The sequence below is a fragment of the Chlorocebus sabaeus genome, chromosome 25, assembly GCF_047675955.1.
Source record: "Chlorocebus sabaeus isolate Y175 chromosome 25, mChlSab1.0.hap1, whole genome shotgun sequence".
NCBI classification, from domain to species: Eukaryota; Metazoa; Chordata; class Mammalia; order Primates; family Cercopithecidae; genus Chlorocebus; species Chlorocebus sabaeus.
Window position 1 is genome coordinate 22371798 of NC_132928.1, and position 17318 is coordinate 22389115.

A 17318-nucleotide genomic window follows, 5' to 3' on the forward strand; every position below is an offset into this window, starting at 1 on the left:
CCACTGCTAATCCAGTTACAAGTGCAACACAAATGCCTGATGAATATTCATGTCAAGTAGATACAAGGGAAACATTTTAAAGTGAATACACATACACAAACACATACATATATAATATGACTGTATATATTTTATTTTTATATATATATATATATGTACTCCTTTTAGTACTAGTTTTTATTGGTGGAGAAGTTGAAGAAGTATCCACAATTACCTCATAGAAAGACCAATGTGATGAAAACTCATTTTACTGAGGCTTTTAAAAGCTGAAATTATTTATATTATGTTAATAATATATATAATACTATATATTTTATATATTATACAATATAGTATTATAGAATATATAATATACTAATAGTATTATATATTATAATTTTATTACATTTGATATAATGTATATTTATATATACATATAAGTATGTGTGTGTGTATATATATAAAATATGTAATTTCAGCTTTTAAAATGAGTTTTCATTACATTGGTCCTTCTTCGAGATGATTGTGGATAGCTCCTTCAAATTCCCTACCAATAAAAGTCAGTCATACATAACCCAGCAGAAACATATTTCTAAGGCCCCCAAAACTTTCAATATAATGGCCTAATTTCCTAGATGATTTTGGTTATGGGTCAGTGACCCATAGTAATTACATAGTGCAGAGGCAGCCCAGGGGATCAGAGACCCATTCTCCAACAAGCAGAGAACAAACTACACCCTATCCCACACCCCTCACCCACATCCTGGCAGTCATCCAATCCTGTCAATTCTGCCACTTTAATTCCTCTACAATCCCTTAACTTCTCTCCAGCCCCACTGCCACGCTACAGCTGAAGTCACCTTCAGTTTTTGGCTGGAGGGTTGCACAGTTGCTGTCTTAGTCTGTTCCTGCTGCTGTAAGAAAATACTTTTGCTAGTTTATAATTGATGGAAATTTATTTCTCACAGTTCTGGAGGCTGGGAAGTTCAAGATCTAGCCACCATCAGATTCAATGTCTGCTTGCTCTCTCCTTTCAAGATGGTGCCTTCTTGCTGCGTCCTCACATCGGGGAAGGGATGAATGCTCTGTCCTCACAAGACAGAAGGGCAAAAGAGACTAGGGCTCTCCCTTCCACCTCTTTTATAAGGGCACTAATCCCATTCCTGAGGGTGGATCCCTCATGACTTAATCACTTCCCCAAAAGTTCCACCTGTTAAAATGATCACATTGGGTCTTAGGTTTTATCATGAGTTTGGAGGGACACATTCAAGCCATAACAGGTGACTGTCAGTTAAGTTTTGTCCTACTTCAGGTTGTTGTCCCACAGCCAGAGTTATCTTTCTAAAATGCAGCACATTTATTCGCCTCGTCAAAGCCTTTCAAAGTCTCCCCTTCATGATTGTTCTGAGATCCAGAGACTGAAACACAAGGTGCTTCATAACCTGGCCCCTGCCCACTTTTCCGCCCTCAGCTATTGCCACTTCTGATTGTTGCAGATCTAACTCCAGGCATTTTGCACTGTTGGCAGTATCCTGCTCTTTTGTGCCCCTCATCTGATTGTGTCCTGTGGTGGGTTAGTAAGCAATATTGTGTAAACTTAGTAGTAAAGTCAGTAAACTCAGATTCCTTAGACTAGCTAACTAATATATGTTTTGACTCAATTATCACTTGCTTTGTCCTATTGCCCTTCTGGCACTTAGTAGGTTTTGCTTGCCCTACAGGCATATGTGTTTCATCTTATAGGTGCAAATTATATTTTCAGTTCCACTTCTTGAACAGACTGAGACTACGTTCCCCAGTCCTCTGAGGCTACTTTCTAGTTCTAGACAAAAGGCTGGAATGGAAAGTGATATGTGGTTGCTTCCAGGCCAAAGCTCTTAGCCAGGACACAATTGGCCTTTCTCTCTTCTTCTACTGAAGAGACTGTGAAAGCACATTTTGAAACGGAGGTGCCATAAGATCAAAGCAACCTGGCTTGCTGAGCTGGTTGCTAAGCCAGCACAGACTACAGCTGCCCTGGAGAGTCTCCTGGACATGAAACAAACTTAGTATGAATGAGAATAAACTTTTACTTCACCAAACCAGTGAGATGTTGTTGCTGTTTGTTCCCATATACTGTTAGCTCCCAGTTCACTACTCCCATTTTTATGGATTTTGTTTTCTAAAACAACATGCAATAAGTATCAGGTGGCCAAATAAATGATTGCATCCGAGCAATAATTAGTTCATCTTTGAATTTTCCATTTTCCCCGCAATAAATTCACCTTTCTTTCTCTTTTAAACAAAAGAGAGCAAACATTTTGATGCAGAATTCATCATTCTGACTTACTTTCACAGGTAGGAGGACTTGGTCTCCAAACACCTGTTGTTTTATTCTCCACAGTGCAGGAAATGGAGGCATGGCCCAAGAGTGAGAAGCGGGAGTCACAGCTGTAGGTGACAGAAAAACCATATGTGTAGAAATCTTCTTCACCGCTGTGCCTTCCATTCCTGATGTCTGGAGGGGGTTCACACTTGACAACTGAGGTAAGTGAGTGAAGGGAAAGAAATACTCAGGGAAGGCATCGTGATAAATCTAAAATTCATGCAAATTCTAAGGGAAGGTACACATACCTGTAAAGATGCCTAGGGACTCTATTACCTAACAGAGTTTAAATTGATAGTCAAGTCAGAAGATCTTTACTTACTTTCACAGTGTGGGAGAGGATGACTCCAGCCAACTCCTCTATCTTGTACTTCACAATGACTAGTGGTTGAGCCAAGTAAGACATATCTAAATAAGATAAATCAAAGATTTTGATGGAATTCCTCCTACTTTAAATTAAATTAAAGAGGTCTGAGTAAATAGAATGGTTACTCCATATTAAAATAAGCAAATCATATTTTCCTGGATATCATTTCCCATTGAGCACTCCATTCAGTAAAATTTCATTACTACAATGAGATGTGTGTGTTTGTTCCTTTGGACCCTCATTCCTTAATCTGTTACTATAAGCATCTACTAGGGATCAGGAATGCAGTTCATCCAGAGCTCAATCAAGCACAACAATAAAAGGCTTGCTTCGGTGTGTTCTGTGGTTGTCTTTGGTTGACAGTACCAGCTAGATTACTGACTCCACACTCTCCCCATCTTTGGCTCAAAGCTTCCTCTGACTTCCAGGTTAGTGTCTTATTCCCATACATCATTAGCTTTCAGTTCACCACTCCCATTTTTATGGCTCTTAATACGTCCTATTCTTTCCTCAGTTTGTCTTCCTGCCCTCTATCTTGTGCTAACAGAAAATAAAAAAACAAAAGATATTACTAGAATGATTACAAATTGTAGCATCATCAAGGATTTGATAATCATCAATGGTATCAAATTGTAGCATCATCAAGGAATAAACCTACAATGTGCTAGAACACTAAAGTAAATGTCATATTCAGCAATCTAAGAGTCTGTGGAATTTATTGAATAAGAACTTCAAGAAAATGGCCGGGCGCGGTGGCTCAAGCCTGTAATCCCAGCACTTTGGGAGGCCGAGACGGGTGGATCACGAGGTCAGGAGATCAAGACCATCCTGGCTAACCTGGTGAAACCCCGTCTCTACTAAAACATACAAAAAACTAGCTGGGCGCGGTGGCGAGCGCCTGTAGTCCCGGCTACTCGGGAGGCTGAGGCAGGAGAATGGCGTAAACCCGGGAGGCGGAGCTTGCAGTGAGCTGAGATCCGGCCACTGCACTCCAGCCTGGGCGACAGAGCGAGACTCCGCCTCAAAAAAAAAAAAAATACAACACAATTAAGTATTTCTTTACTTTAAAATTTCTTTAAAATGTAGTTTTTCCAACCTAGCCCGGAGACTGAGTGCAAAATATTGTTTCTGGTTGTTTCAGTGGGAACACCTTAGTGTTCCAACAGCATCTTAGTTCTGATTCTTCTCACTTTCACTTATGAAGCCATACACAATAAGGAAAACAGAGGGTAAAAATGAGAAAATCAACAAAAACGAAACAAACAGAAAAGATAAGAGAAAACTAATAGACATAGGTATCAAGCAAAAGAGAATCAACATATACTTAATTGGATAAACTAAAGAAGGAATCCAAACAGAACAAAATAGCTTTTTAAAAATTTATTTCAGGCCAGGTGTGGTGGCTTACACCTGTAATACTAGTACTTTGGGAGGCTGAGGCAGGTGGATTCCATGAGATCAGGAGTTCAAGACCAGCCTGGCCAATATGACAAAACCCCATCTATATTAAAAATACAAAAATTAGCCAGGCATGGTGGTGCACACCTGTAGTCCCAACTACTTGAGAGGCTGAGGTGGGAGGATTGCTTGAGCCCAGGAAGTTGAGGCTACAGTGAGCTATGATCATGGTAATTACATAGTAACCACCTGGGCAATGGGAGTGAGGCCTTGACTCAAAAAAATATATATATTTCAAGTAAATGTTACTAAAATAATACTTCAATCTACATATTAAAATTGCACATCACATAGCAGCAAAAAATTAAACCAAGTGATTTCTATCAAAACAACAAAGAGTAAAAGCATTAGGTTTCAAAGATAAAGAATAATATCTTTAGATAGTCAAAGAAAGATCAAGCCGCATGAGAAGAAATTTCAGATCAGTAGTATTCACTAGCAAGAGACAGTGCAGCAGTACCTATAAGACATCCAAGAAAAGAAGGGATGAGCCAAGGACTATATCAAGCCCCATTATCTTCTAGGTATCAATGCTTCAGATATATTATCTGAACCTGCAAGAACTCAAAGAATAATTTTCACTTGGGACTTTTTTTTGGAAACCACCATAGGACAAACTATAGCCAACCAAGCGATGACAATGGCAACTTTAGCCAAAACAAACAAAAATGGTAGCAAATACTGTACATGCAGATCTGAGACCAAAACAAATGTGATTTTAAGTGTGACTGAAGGAAATATAAACGTTATATGCTCAGACAGCACTGAAATAGTATAACTAACAAAAAATAGAGATATGGAAGAGAAGGTAAAATAAACTCCCTTATTGCCTGATCATTTGCAAGACTGGGAGTGAAAGCAACCATAGACACATGTGAGTATTTCACATTAATATTAAATGCAAAATAAACACTAAGATAATACAAATGATACAAATTTACTGGTAGGGAAGATAGAAGGGGTGAAAGGGGGGAAGAATACAAGAAAAGTTTATTGTTGTTTATAAGAAGGAACCAATTTAAGCTGTCTAAAGATAAAGAGGAATAACAGTATTATATAAATTTAAATGTATATAGGTCACCACTAGAACCAAATTTTGAACCTTCCTAAACACCACTATATATTTTAATAGAAAGCAAATATACACATACATATGTATTATAAAATATGAAATAATATGACGAAACCAAGTCTATAAGTATCACTCACAGCAATAAATGTAATTATGCTTAAAACTCCTAATGAAAGAAAAACAGCTTTTAGTTGAAGCAAAATTCAGCTGTGTTACATACAGGAGACAAACCTAAAAGTGTTTCAGACAGATTAAAAATAAAAGGCAGGATAAAATTATACCAAGCAAATTCAAATCACAATAAAAGCAAAGATAATAATTTTAATATCCCATAAGTTGGACATCAGAACCAAGATTATTAAATTACACTAAAATAGGTACTTTATATGTTAAAGATTATGATTTTCAGTGAAGAGTTATGAATCTTTATGTAGCAAAATATGTATGTAGCAGCAATTTTAATAAAACAGAAGTATATGAGACACAAGAAAAATGATCAAAATATGCTACTAATTATCGTTAAATTATTTTATGATAGTTAAAATAATTATAAAATTATTAATTTACTTTAACTCCTATCTTCATGTTTAAGGTATATAAAGATAAGCATAATAAAAGATTCAAAACAACTTATCAAGAAAGTAGATCTGACTGGGCACAGTGGCTTATGCCTGTAATCCCAGCAGTTTGGAAGGACGGGGAAAGAGAATCTATTGAGCCCAGGTGTTCTAGACCAGCCTGAGCAACATAGCAAGACCTCATCTCTACAAAAGTTAGAACTTTATCCAGGCATCATGGCACATGCCTGTAGGCCCAGCTACTCAGAAGGCTGAGGCAAGAGGATTGCTTGAGCCAGGGCAGTCCAGGCTACAGTAAGCCAAGACCACACCACTGCACTCCAGCCTGTGTGATAGAGGGAGAACTTGTCTCAAAAAAAGAAAGTAAATCTGATGTGTATATAGCAAACTCTATATACTAATAATAAAAAAAACTTCAAGTGTCTGTTGAAATATTAATAAAAATTGATTGTATATTATGATGTGCCCTAAAACCTCTGTAAATTTTAAAACATAAAAATAAGCAACATTCTTGGTTAATCTAGAAGTCTTTTTATTTCTTTTATTTTTTTAAATAATTTTTTCATTCTTTAGAGATGGGTCTTGTTACATTGCTCAGGCTGGTCTTGAACTCCTGGGCTCAGGAAATCTTCCCCCCTCAGCCTCCCAAAGTGTTGGGATTATAGGTGAGCCACTGCACCTGGCCCAGTCAGTTTGGAAGTCTCCAGTGGAGGAATGCTTCCACCATGGGACGCAGCAAGAGTTCCAAAAATTAGAGTTGCCAGATTTAGCAAATAAAAATACAGGGTGCCTAGTTAAATGTGAATTGCATGTAAACAATGAACACATTTTTTAGTTTAAGTGTGATCCAAATGTTGCATGGAACATACACTAAAATTATTTGTTGTTTATCCGAAAATCAAGTTTAACTGGGCATCCTGTATTTTACCTGAAAACCCTAAATTAAGTTTGGAAGTTGAGACCTGTCAACTCTGGACCCTCATGCAAGTGAATGAAAGGCAAAGGAGTCTACTCTGATGGTTGGAGTGACTAATCCTGATAATGATGGGAAATGTTAGATTGCTTCTGCACAGTGATGGTAAAAATGAGTATGTTTGGAATGCAGGAGATTCCCTGGGGTGCCTCTTTATACTCCCATGCCCTATAATTAAAATCAATGAAAAACTATAATAACCCAAATCAGGCAGGACTGCTGATGGCCCAGACCATTCAAGAATAAAGGTTTAGGCGACCGCATTGGGCAAGAACCAACGTCAGATGAAGTGCTTGCCGAGGGCAAAGAGAATATGGAATGAGTAACAGAAACATGTTATTATAAATACCTGCTACAACCACATGACTAGTTGCATAAACAAGGACCATAAAAGTTGTGAATGTTTCTTTCTTATTTTAATATAAATAGATATTACACTAATTGTGTTTCTCTTTACCCCTTTCTTTCCCCTACTGTATAAGATGTGTTAGTAGTGGCTTACCTTACATCTCAGTATTTAAGTTATAGAATATCAAAGGGGAGATATGACTCAGCTCAAAAGGAATTCTCTTTTAGGAAGAGTATTTCCATGTTTTCAGGTGTATGAGGGATAGTTGCATTATGTAAAATGTGAGTATTATTTTGCTATTGGCTTTATTTGGAAATTAAGCTAAGTATGCTTAAGACTAGTGTATACAAATACCAAATTTGACAAGGGGTGAGCTGTGGTAGATTTACGTTGTGTCAACTTAGCTAAGCTGTAATTATGTTTCCCAGAATTCTCTTCCATACATAATGCCAAGTTAGTATGTCCCATAAAAGATGGTAGATGTGAATTAGTAGAGCCATACTCCACATGCTAGAAAGGTCAGGGCAGAGCACAGGATGTGACTGCAGTTCACAAGCACTGTTGTTTCTCTGTTCCACCACTTTGTTGGCAAAGGGCTCAACCAGGCCACAGCAGGGCCAGCTCCTGCATGATCTCCTCCTTCGTGTATCCTGGCTTCTGATCCAAGTGCATTGGCACTGTGACGAAAGACAACTTCTACAGGACGTACCCATTTTTGAAGTTGAAGGCTAAGGGGCAGTGAAAGAACAAGATGAATTCTAGTTTACAATGGTGGGCTTTACTCACTCATCTTTGCAGATTCCAGTTTGTCCTTGAAGCACTCAGTTCATGTCTATCTTCCCTTCCTGACTCCCTGCCCTGCTGACTTCAGGCCACAGCAACAGACATTGAAGGAACAGCCTCCTGTACACACCATTTAACTATCTCCCACACCTACGTCAAGTCATGTCCCTACAATAAATCCTGTGGTTCTATTTCTCCAGGTAAATCCTGACTGACATAATTAATGTAAGTAGACAAGAAAAAGAAATTGGCAATCTAAAAATTGGAAAGTAGAAGGTAAAAGAATCATTGAAATGATGTGATTACAAACCAGGTAATCCTAAGAGATTTCAACTGAAAGAATTTTTTAAAATTTTTACAAATAATATGACATGGTTTTGCTGTGTCCCCACCCAAAACTCACATTGAATTGTAGTTCCCATAATCCCCATGTGTCGTGGGAGGTAATTGAATCATGGGGGCAGTTACCCCAGTGCTATTTTCCTGATAGTGAGTGAGTTCTCATGAGGTCTGCTGGTTTTATGAGGAGCTTTTCCCCCTTTACTCAACACTTCTCCTCCCTGCCACCATGTGAAGAAGGTGCCTTTCTTCCCCTTTGCCTTCTGTCGTGATTATAGGTTTCCTGAGGCCCTCCCAGCCATGTGGAACTGGGAGTAAATTAAACCTCTTTTCTTTATAAATTACCCAGTCTTGGGTATTTCTTCACAGCAGCATGAGAATGAACTAATTCATAATACAAAAATTTAGAAAGTTAGCTGAGTTATCAAACTAACATGCAGAAATCAATAGTAGATAGATGATAGATAGATAGACAGATAGAAAAATAGATAGATAGATAGATAGATAGATAGATAGATAGATAGATAGACTAGTTACAATATAAAATGGATAAATAATCCATTTAAAATATCAAAAACATTTTTGCTTGGTTTTTGCTAGAGGTTTAAACTCTTCAAGAAATGCAAAATCTCTGTGAGGAAAGCTGAAACACACATGAAGAAACAAGAAAAAAAAAAGACGATGAACAGAGGGAAGAATAACAAAGGAATACGCCAAAACAGACCACTTTGGCATAAAGATTGTTTTTTGAGTTGAAAGCAATTGAAACACAGCAAGATGCAGGAAGGCACTCTGATCTCCCCTTTTCTTGCTGAAGGCAGGAGATGAAACTCTCACAGGAAAGATACCTTCCCTATACCTGAAGGAAAAGAACACTCTTATCACCAGAGGCAGGGAGTCAAGGCCAAGAGATATCTGTATAAAGAAACTTTGTACAAAGACCACTTTTTGGGTCTTCATTTTCCTGTGAAGATTCCCATGTACTTATTAAACTAAAACCTGTGTGCTTTTCTCCTGTTAATCTGTTTCATGTCAACTTAATTCTCAGACCTGGTGGAGACCCTAAGAGGGTAGAGGAAACGTTTTGCCTTCTCTACGGTAACATATTCTTATCTAGAGAGAGTCAACATTATAAAAGATCTATTCTCCTAAAGTTAATTTTATTAATTTATTTTTCGAGATGAGGTCTTGCCCTGTCACCCAGGCTGTAGTGCGGTGGCGCTATCATGGCTCTCTGCAGCCTTGATCTCCCAGGCTCAAGTGATCCTCCCACCTCAGCCTCTTGCACAGCTGGGACTAGAAGTGCGTGCCACCACACTCAGCTAATTTTTTTAATTTCTTGTAGAGACAAGGTCTCTGTAGGTTGCCCAGACTGGTCTCGAACTCCTGGACTCAAGAGATCTTCCCACCTTGGTCTTCCAAAGTGCTTGGATTACAGGTGTGAGCCACTGTGCTTCACCTAAAATTAATTTTAAAACTAATCTAGCACTGATTTTAAAATATGTCTAACTTTAAAGTTCTTATAGAAAAATACGTACTATTGGGAAAACTTCAAAAAAGAAGAGTAATAAGATAGCACTACCCATATTGGCTATTAAAACATATTATAAAGCCTCAACTATTAAATGACTGTGAAACTTGTACATAAATGTACAGAAAAAATAATGGCATTGAATAGAAAGTCCAGAAATAGACCTAGATAAGTATATGAATTTTATATAGTATCAAAGAGCATCCCAAATCAGTAAAGGCGAACTTTTAAATAAGTGGTGTTGGGACAATAGGAAAGCAATATGAAAAAATATGGTCTAAAATCTGTACCTCATACTACATACTGTACATTAACTCCAAATAAATTAAAGCTTTGAACATTAAAAAATATGAAAATATAAAAGTAGAGAAAATATAGGCAATTATTTTTAAACCTTATATTGGGGGAAGGCCTTAAGACATAAAATCCAAAAGCCGTTTCTAAAAGGGAAATTGATTAATTTAACAACATAGATACAAATAATTTCTCCTTAAGGGGAAAAAATACCAATAGCCAAGTCAAAAACATTATACATACACACACACACACACACACACACACACACACACACACACACAGAGTGGGAAAAGTTACAGTGTATATTAGAATTAAGGCCTAAATCCTGCTATGCACAGACTCATGTGTATGTATAAATGTATATATCCTAAAACTTAAGAATAAAATGTTCAACAAGTTAAGCAAAAAAGCAAACAAACAAACAAACAAACAAAACAACCAGGCATCAGACATGCTAACTAGTGCACAAATAAATACAAACATCCCTTGGACGTATAAAAATATACTCAACCTCCCTGACAAAAAGAGAAATGTACATTGAAACTATAGTGAGATTTTATTTTCACCTCTTACATTGGGAAAAATTCAAAAATTTGACAAGTTTTCAAAAGTTTGACAACCCAGTTGGAGAGTTTATGGAGAGACAGACATTTGCATAATCTGCAAAACCATGAAACCCTTAGGGAAAGCAGTCGGACGATACCTTTTAAATTTTCAAATATACATACTCTCTGAGCCAGGGAAGCCTCCTCTAGGAAGCTATCCTTCAGATGTAACTACATATGACATACATACAAGAGAATACGTCAGAGCATTGTTCAGAATAGCAAAAGATTGGAAACATCCATAGATCCATCAAAGGGATGGTGAAGCCATGACACAACTACACAACAACATTCTATGCAATTGTAAAAGGAAATTAATGAGGAAACTCTCTACGCAAAACCATGGAAATATCTCCAGTATACATTGATAAGTAAACAATAAAGCAAGATTCAAAACTAGGTTCATTAGAGGAAAGAGGGGAAAATAAGAATATATGCTAACTCCTTAGTTTGTATTTGTATAAGGAAACACTAGAAAGATACATAGGAACCAATAAAAATAGATCTTTGCTTGGGGACAGGAAGGAAAGGGGCGTATGGAGATAGGATGGAAGTGAGAATTCTCAATGTCTATCTTTTTACATCATTTTAAATTTTGAAATATATGAACACTTCAACTACTTTTTAAATAAAGGTAAAAGAATTGTTCATAGATTACCTCACACTCACCCTTCTGAACAGCTAAATTCTATTTCTGATCCAAAAAGTAAATCTGTCTTAATCTCCACATGCCCATTAGGTAAATCTCCTGGGTTTCTGCATCGTTTGTCTGGGAGAAAAATTTAAATGATGATTAGTACTTCCAAGTACTCACAGATATGGCATAAGAAAAGAAAAGAAATTAGCCAAGGTTCACTTCTGCTTCCAGAAACACGGAGAGATTTAAATTCAAACTTATTTCTAACCCTAACTCACCTCAAAATTAATACAAAATTTGATCTTGTTTTTTTCTGGTACATTTTACCAATAGAGAAAAATGCCCAGTTAAATCATTGCAGCAGTAGAACACGTGGTCCAGGACTTAATAAGCTGACCAGGGACGGGAGAGCTTTGCTTCATTCTATGTCTATGGCATGTACTTGGAACCTAGGCCACTCCAAAATGCATGTCACAAAAGGAACAAAAAAGAGAAAGCATCGATTGTATACCCCTACTATTGGAAAACACTACAGAAGGCATTCCCAACTGACAGTGAATCATAACTTTTCTTCAAAACACAGCAAATATTTTGAGTGAGGTTCTTTTGCAAACTGCATTGCCACTTTCTAGCCACCTACCTTTTTATAATTTTTTAAAGAGTGAATTTGATTTTCAATGTATCATAATGAAATTTGTGGTTCATTTCTCAAAAGAAGTGTTTGGTGGATTACTTTATAAAGAATAGACTTCCGACCAGGCCCAGTGGCTCACACCTGTAATCCCAGCACTTTGGGAGGCCGAGGTAGGCAGAGGACTTGAGGTCAGGACTTTGAGACCAGCCTAGCCAATATGGTGAAACCCTGTATCTACTAAAAACACAAAAATTAACCAGGTGTGGTGGCGCATGCCTGTAATCCCAGCTACTCAGGAGGCTGAGGCAGGAGAGTCACTTGAAACCAGGAGGCAGAGGTTGCAGGGAGCCAAGATTCCACCACTGCACTCCAGCCTGGGAGACAGAGCTAGACTCCATCTCAAAAAAAAAAAAAAAAAAAAAAAAAAAGAATAGTTATTTTTCAATGCAACTAACTACCCCCAATTTTTCTGTTTTGCTTTATTTTTCAAAAAATGCCACAAGTATGTACATTGAAATCAGTAATTGACAAACTGTCTTCTTGGTGACTAAAGATTCAGAAAATTTAGTTTCCAAAAGATAAGAAAAGCACAAATGAAAAAAATAAATGTTGATACTCACGGACACAGAAGGTAGTATACGTCCATTGGCCATCAGAATTACAGGTAAGCATCTGATCGGAATGGGATCTGGCATAGCCAGGGCGGCATGTGTATTTCAGAGTAGTTCCAGTTTCGAAGTGTGTCTCAGTCAACGTAGTAATATTCACTGGGGCAGCAAACGATAAAGTGGGTGGAGGATCACAATTGCCTGGACACCAAAATGACAAGGAGCACCAAAAATTATACCTTGGGACACAGTGTCTTATTGTTTCTGTGGCATGAAGTTTAGAGCAGGGATCATTCTTTTCACCTCTAGTCAAGAAAAATCGTAACTCCATTATACTCTCTGTTCAATACACCTAGTGAGTGATCAGTAATATATATTTGTTCACAAAAGATAATGACAATGATAACAATAAACAATAATGATAAATGGCAGAATTTTTATCCCTTCTCTACTACACCTGGGATAATTTATCTGAAAAAGAAGAAAGACATGAACTTCACCAACCTATTAGATTCCCCATATCTGCTGACTCAAATGCATCTGTGCAAAGTCAGAAGTCCCTGCAAGTTGCCTCAACAGAAACATATTATTGTATTAAAAATAACTTTACATAATATTGGTTGCCTCAGGGAAGAGAAACAGGGTGGCTGGGAAATGGGTAAAAATAACATTTTTAATTTATGTTTTTTTACACCTGTTTGATTTTGAATGATATGGAGGAAGAAGCAAGGAGCCCTTGAAGCATAAAAATCTAAACTTTGCTTTCTTTGCAAGAATTAAATACCAGGCTGATTTACTTTTTAAGCACCCCCTGAATAAACCCACAGGCAGTGAAAATTGTTTAGTCATAGTGATAGATAATATAGATCTGTTCAGGTTATGGTTGGGAGAGAAATTCTTTCCTGGAGAAATAAAAATTTAGGGGAAAATGTCTAGAACACTATTTCCTTTATGTGTAAAGCAAATTTCTCTAAGTTCTAGCCTGTCAAATAAACCACTTGTTGATGAAGCTGGGTCTCTACTAGAAGCTCAGTCATCATTTTTTTTAGCTTTAAAAGTGAATGCACAGATGATCTTGATTGTTTGTTGCCGATCTGGGCTTGTTTCCCACGACTCACCAAGAATAGCAGGCAACAGAGCAGCGACCAAGGTCATTTGGAAGAGAATTGGATCAGAGACTTTCCACAGCCTGGAGAAGGGCCAGGCTGCCATTTTCCCTTTTCTATGAAGAGCCCCAGATGGAGTTCTTGAGGGGGGCGTGGCCTTCTGCTTCGCTGATTTTTTCTGCTGAAAGAATTCAATTTAATAAATAGTCATTGAATTCTCACTTGTCATAAAGCACTAGAATAAATGTTATAGGATCCATGTCTTCAAGGAAATGACAGCCTGGAGTGGAAACAAAACAACACAAACCCCTGAGCACAAACGTTGCAGCACAGGACAGTAAGGATTGGCCTCTGCAGAAGTTCTGTGTTCAGAAGAGAGATTGATTCCAAGTGGAGGGAGGGAGCGGGCTTTGCAGAGGAGACTGCGTCTGCACTAGGTATACTGAAGACATTGGAGAATGGATGCAGGGCATGTTGAGGGAACAATAGATAATACTCCAATTTGGCTAAGAGCCTGAGATGGGGAAGGGACAGTTTACAGATGTGTCTGAATGGGATGTAAAGGTCAAGTTTAGGAAATTCATAGACGTTACTCCTTGGGGAATAAAAGTGCTTGTTTTTTATGTAAGTGTTTGTTTTTAAGCTGAGGAATGACACAATTATTATGCTTTAAGATCATTATGGCAGATGTGCACAAGATAGATTGAAGGGATTAGAGGAAAGAAACAGGGAGGTTGAGTGAGAAGACTTGCAATTGGCCAGATGATCTGAACAAAGAAGTGGCAGAGGAGTTAGAGGAAAGGTACAAACATAAAACAAAACAAAACAAAACAAACAGGTAGGAAAATGATGGGATAGAAAGAGTTGAGTCGCCATATAGAAGTATTGGGAGTTCCTTGTGAGAACTATTGACAAAGGCAATAAACCATCAAGCAATTCGCAGTTTTGAAAAATGATCATACACACACACACACACACACACACATATATATATATATGAAAAATATATGTGGTAAATGCACTTTTATTTTTAAATCAGACTATATAAAGACGTATTTAAAGCAAAATTAGTAAGGACTTTTTTGTTTATTCTTCACCACCACTTCCCTTTCCCTTTGGAGAACACAATATATCCAAGTTTGCATTAGAAAAAGTCCCTATCCTTTGAGTAGATACTCAATAGTGGGAATGCTGGATCAAAGGGGAGTTCTATTTTTAGTTTCTTGAGAAATCTCTATACCATAAATCTATAAAAATAAAAAGAAATTAAAAAAAGAAATAGTGCTTATCTTCAAAGGAATATATGAAGTTAACCAAATTCACTCCTATCAAATAGTGAATTTCATCTTTTACTTTGACAGCTCTGTTAGATCCAGATGGCTGGCCACTCTTATGCATCCATAATTCATACAAAGCCCATATACATTTAGGTAAAGGGAGTCCCTTCAGTATTTCTCCCCAAGATGTTTCAGTCCCACGTAATGTAGGACTGTCATGTTATGTAATGTACATCTAAGGTAATGTTCAGTCCCTCAACATAAAGGGGCTAATATGGGACAGTCTTATATAATGTAGGAATGAAACATCTTGGAGAGAAACCGTGTGGGAGAAGGGAAGTTGATAGTGCCCTTCATACTTTGTGGGGTCTAATTTCTTCCTTGAGTAAAGACTTACATAAGCCTCTTATCTTTCTAAAACTCAGTTCTAATGAAGCCATCCCTCTACCCGTTGCCAGCTGTGGGACCCCATTCACACACGTCCTGTCCCATGAGCTCTATACATCCCCACCAGGGCAACTCTGCCAGTACATAAATTCACCTAACGAGCAATTTACCAGCTGTCATCACTTACTGGAAATGTGTTCACAGACTTTGTACTGAATGAATCCAGGTGGTCTAAAGAGGTTGGGAGGAGCCAAGACCAACATTCTGGGCCTTCATGCTTCCCCTTTCTACCCAGTTTCCCCTTCTCTTTTCCCATTTTCCTCCTTCCTAACTCTACGCTCCTCTCTGCCCTCACAATCTTGTGAAGCTGGAGACAGCTGAGAGCCAGGCAGGCTGCATATCATGAAAACCACCTCACTCATCATCTGTGAAATGTGTAAAATGTGACAAATTTCTCCCACCCAATAAGATGTGTTATGAACTATGAAAACTATGGGAAAGTTTCTTCAATTTTTGACAATGAGTAGATTTGTTGTATTTGTTGAATTTCAGTGAAATTGAAGAAAGAGATTAAAAATATCAGTGGGTTGGCAAAATAGAATCTGACTATGAAAAATCAAAAGGATAAGAGTATAAAGTGGAAATTTCCCATAGGAATTGTTGCAGTTGTTATTACATTCACAGGAAAAATACATGTGTTGAATATGTTCAGAAAAATATTTATGACTATATAAAAATACAACCATAAGATTAAATCATTAGCTTCAAGAAGTTGAACAAAAATATCTTAAATGCTGCTAAAATATATATTCATCAGCTACAGTCAAAAAGAATATATTTATACTTATTGAATATTCAAAATGAATATTTTTTCTTTTTCATTTCTAAAATTATAATGGAGATGTGATCTTACTATGTTGCCCAGGCTTGTCTCAAACTCCTGGCTTCAAGCAATTCTCCTGCCTCAGCCTCCCAAAGTGCTGGGATTACAGGCATAAGCCACTGTGCCTGGCCTCCAAAATGAATATTTCTTAAAACAATGTTAGGTAAATTGATACTTTGATAAATTCAACAAATTTATTTCTATGAACTGAGCCTTCAGGAACTGGCATTCACTCAATTGGCTTTGATGACTAACTTTTCAGTATTGTGGCCTGACCCCCTAGGCTCCAGCTGTCCTGGACAACCAGAATTCCTTACCATTCCCAGCACTTTCCTACCTCCCATTCCTGTCCACATCATCTACCCTCTCTCTTTTTCCTCTTTAATTCCCACTCATTCTGCCAGTCCCTTCTCCAGCATTCCCTCCTATCCAAGCAAGCCTCCACATACCAAGTACAATTTTGTATTTATAACCCTGATTCGGACTTGGTCTGTAACTCACACCTGAAGTCTGCCTTCACCACTAAACCACAAGATCCTTGAAATTACAGGGTATGCTCCCATTTATTTCTGCCCTACAATAGCACCTAGCCTGTGCCTCATGAAGTTAAAGAGATCAAACAATGTGCATTGAATTTAAATCCAAAGGCTCTAGTGATAAAATATGTTCCAAAGAAAAGTAGTACTGTGCCACATCCGCGTCTCCCCTTACGGTGTATGCTTTGTTAAGGACTGATTTTACCTGATTTTAAAGCAAGGCAAACACCTGTATTTTAATGTGAACAATGAGAACTGGCCCAAGCAATTTTACTCTAGGCTCTTCCATTCTTAAACCGAAGTCATCATATCATCAGCTAGTCAAGGGAGGACAGTGAAGGAGGGAAGGAGTAAGCAAAAACCGGTTCTCCTCCTTCCACAGGTTATGACAGGAGACACAGAAAAATGCAGACCCTACACTGTGATGAGGAAGTTGTTTCACTCCCTTTGCTTCAGCCTCACACCTAGGCCACGGCGACAGAGCTGGGGACAGAGGAGGACAGTGTGGCCAAGACCTTGGGCATGGGCTCTGGAGTCACACCCAGAACATATGA

The 17318-nt window shown here is 37.8% G+C and overlaps 1 protein-coding gene across 1 annotated transcript in view; it reads right to left on the reverse strand.

The window, feature by feature from the left end:
* The window catches only part of C4BPA (complement component 4 binding protein alpha), a gene marked incomplete at its 5' end in the record, with an annotated part of 32148 nt that extends 18271 nt beyond the window's left edge, over positions 1 to 13877 (reverse strand). Inside the window, 5 exons of the mRNA XM_073011402.1 lie at positions 2309 to 2500; positions 2667 to 2752; positions 11366 to 11465; positions 12588 to 12776; positions 13694 to 13877. Of these exons, the coding sequence (XP_072867503.1) occupies positions 2309 to 2500; positions 2667 to 2752; positions 11366 to 11465; positions 12588 to 12776; positions 13694 to 13877 (751 nt within the window). The remainder of the gene's footprint in view (positions 1 to 2308; positions 2501 to 2666; positions 2753 to 11365; positions 11466 to 12587; positions 12777 to 13693) is intronic.
* Between the last annotated feature and the right edge of the window lie 3441 nt (positions 13878 to 17318).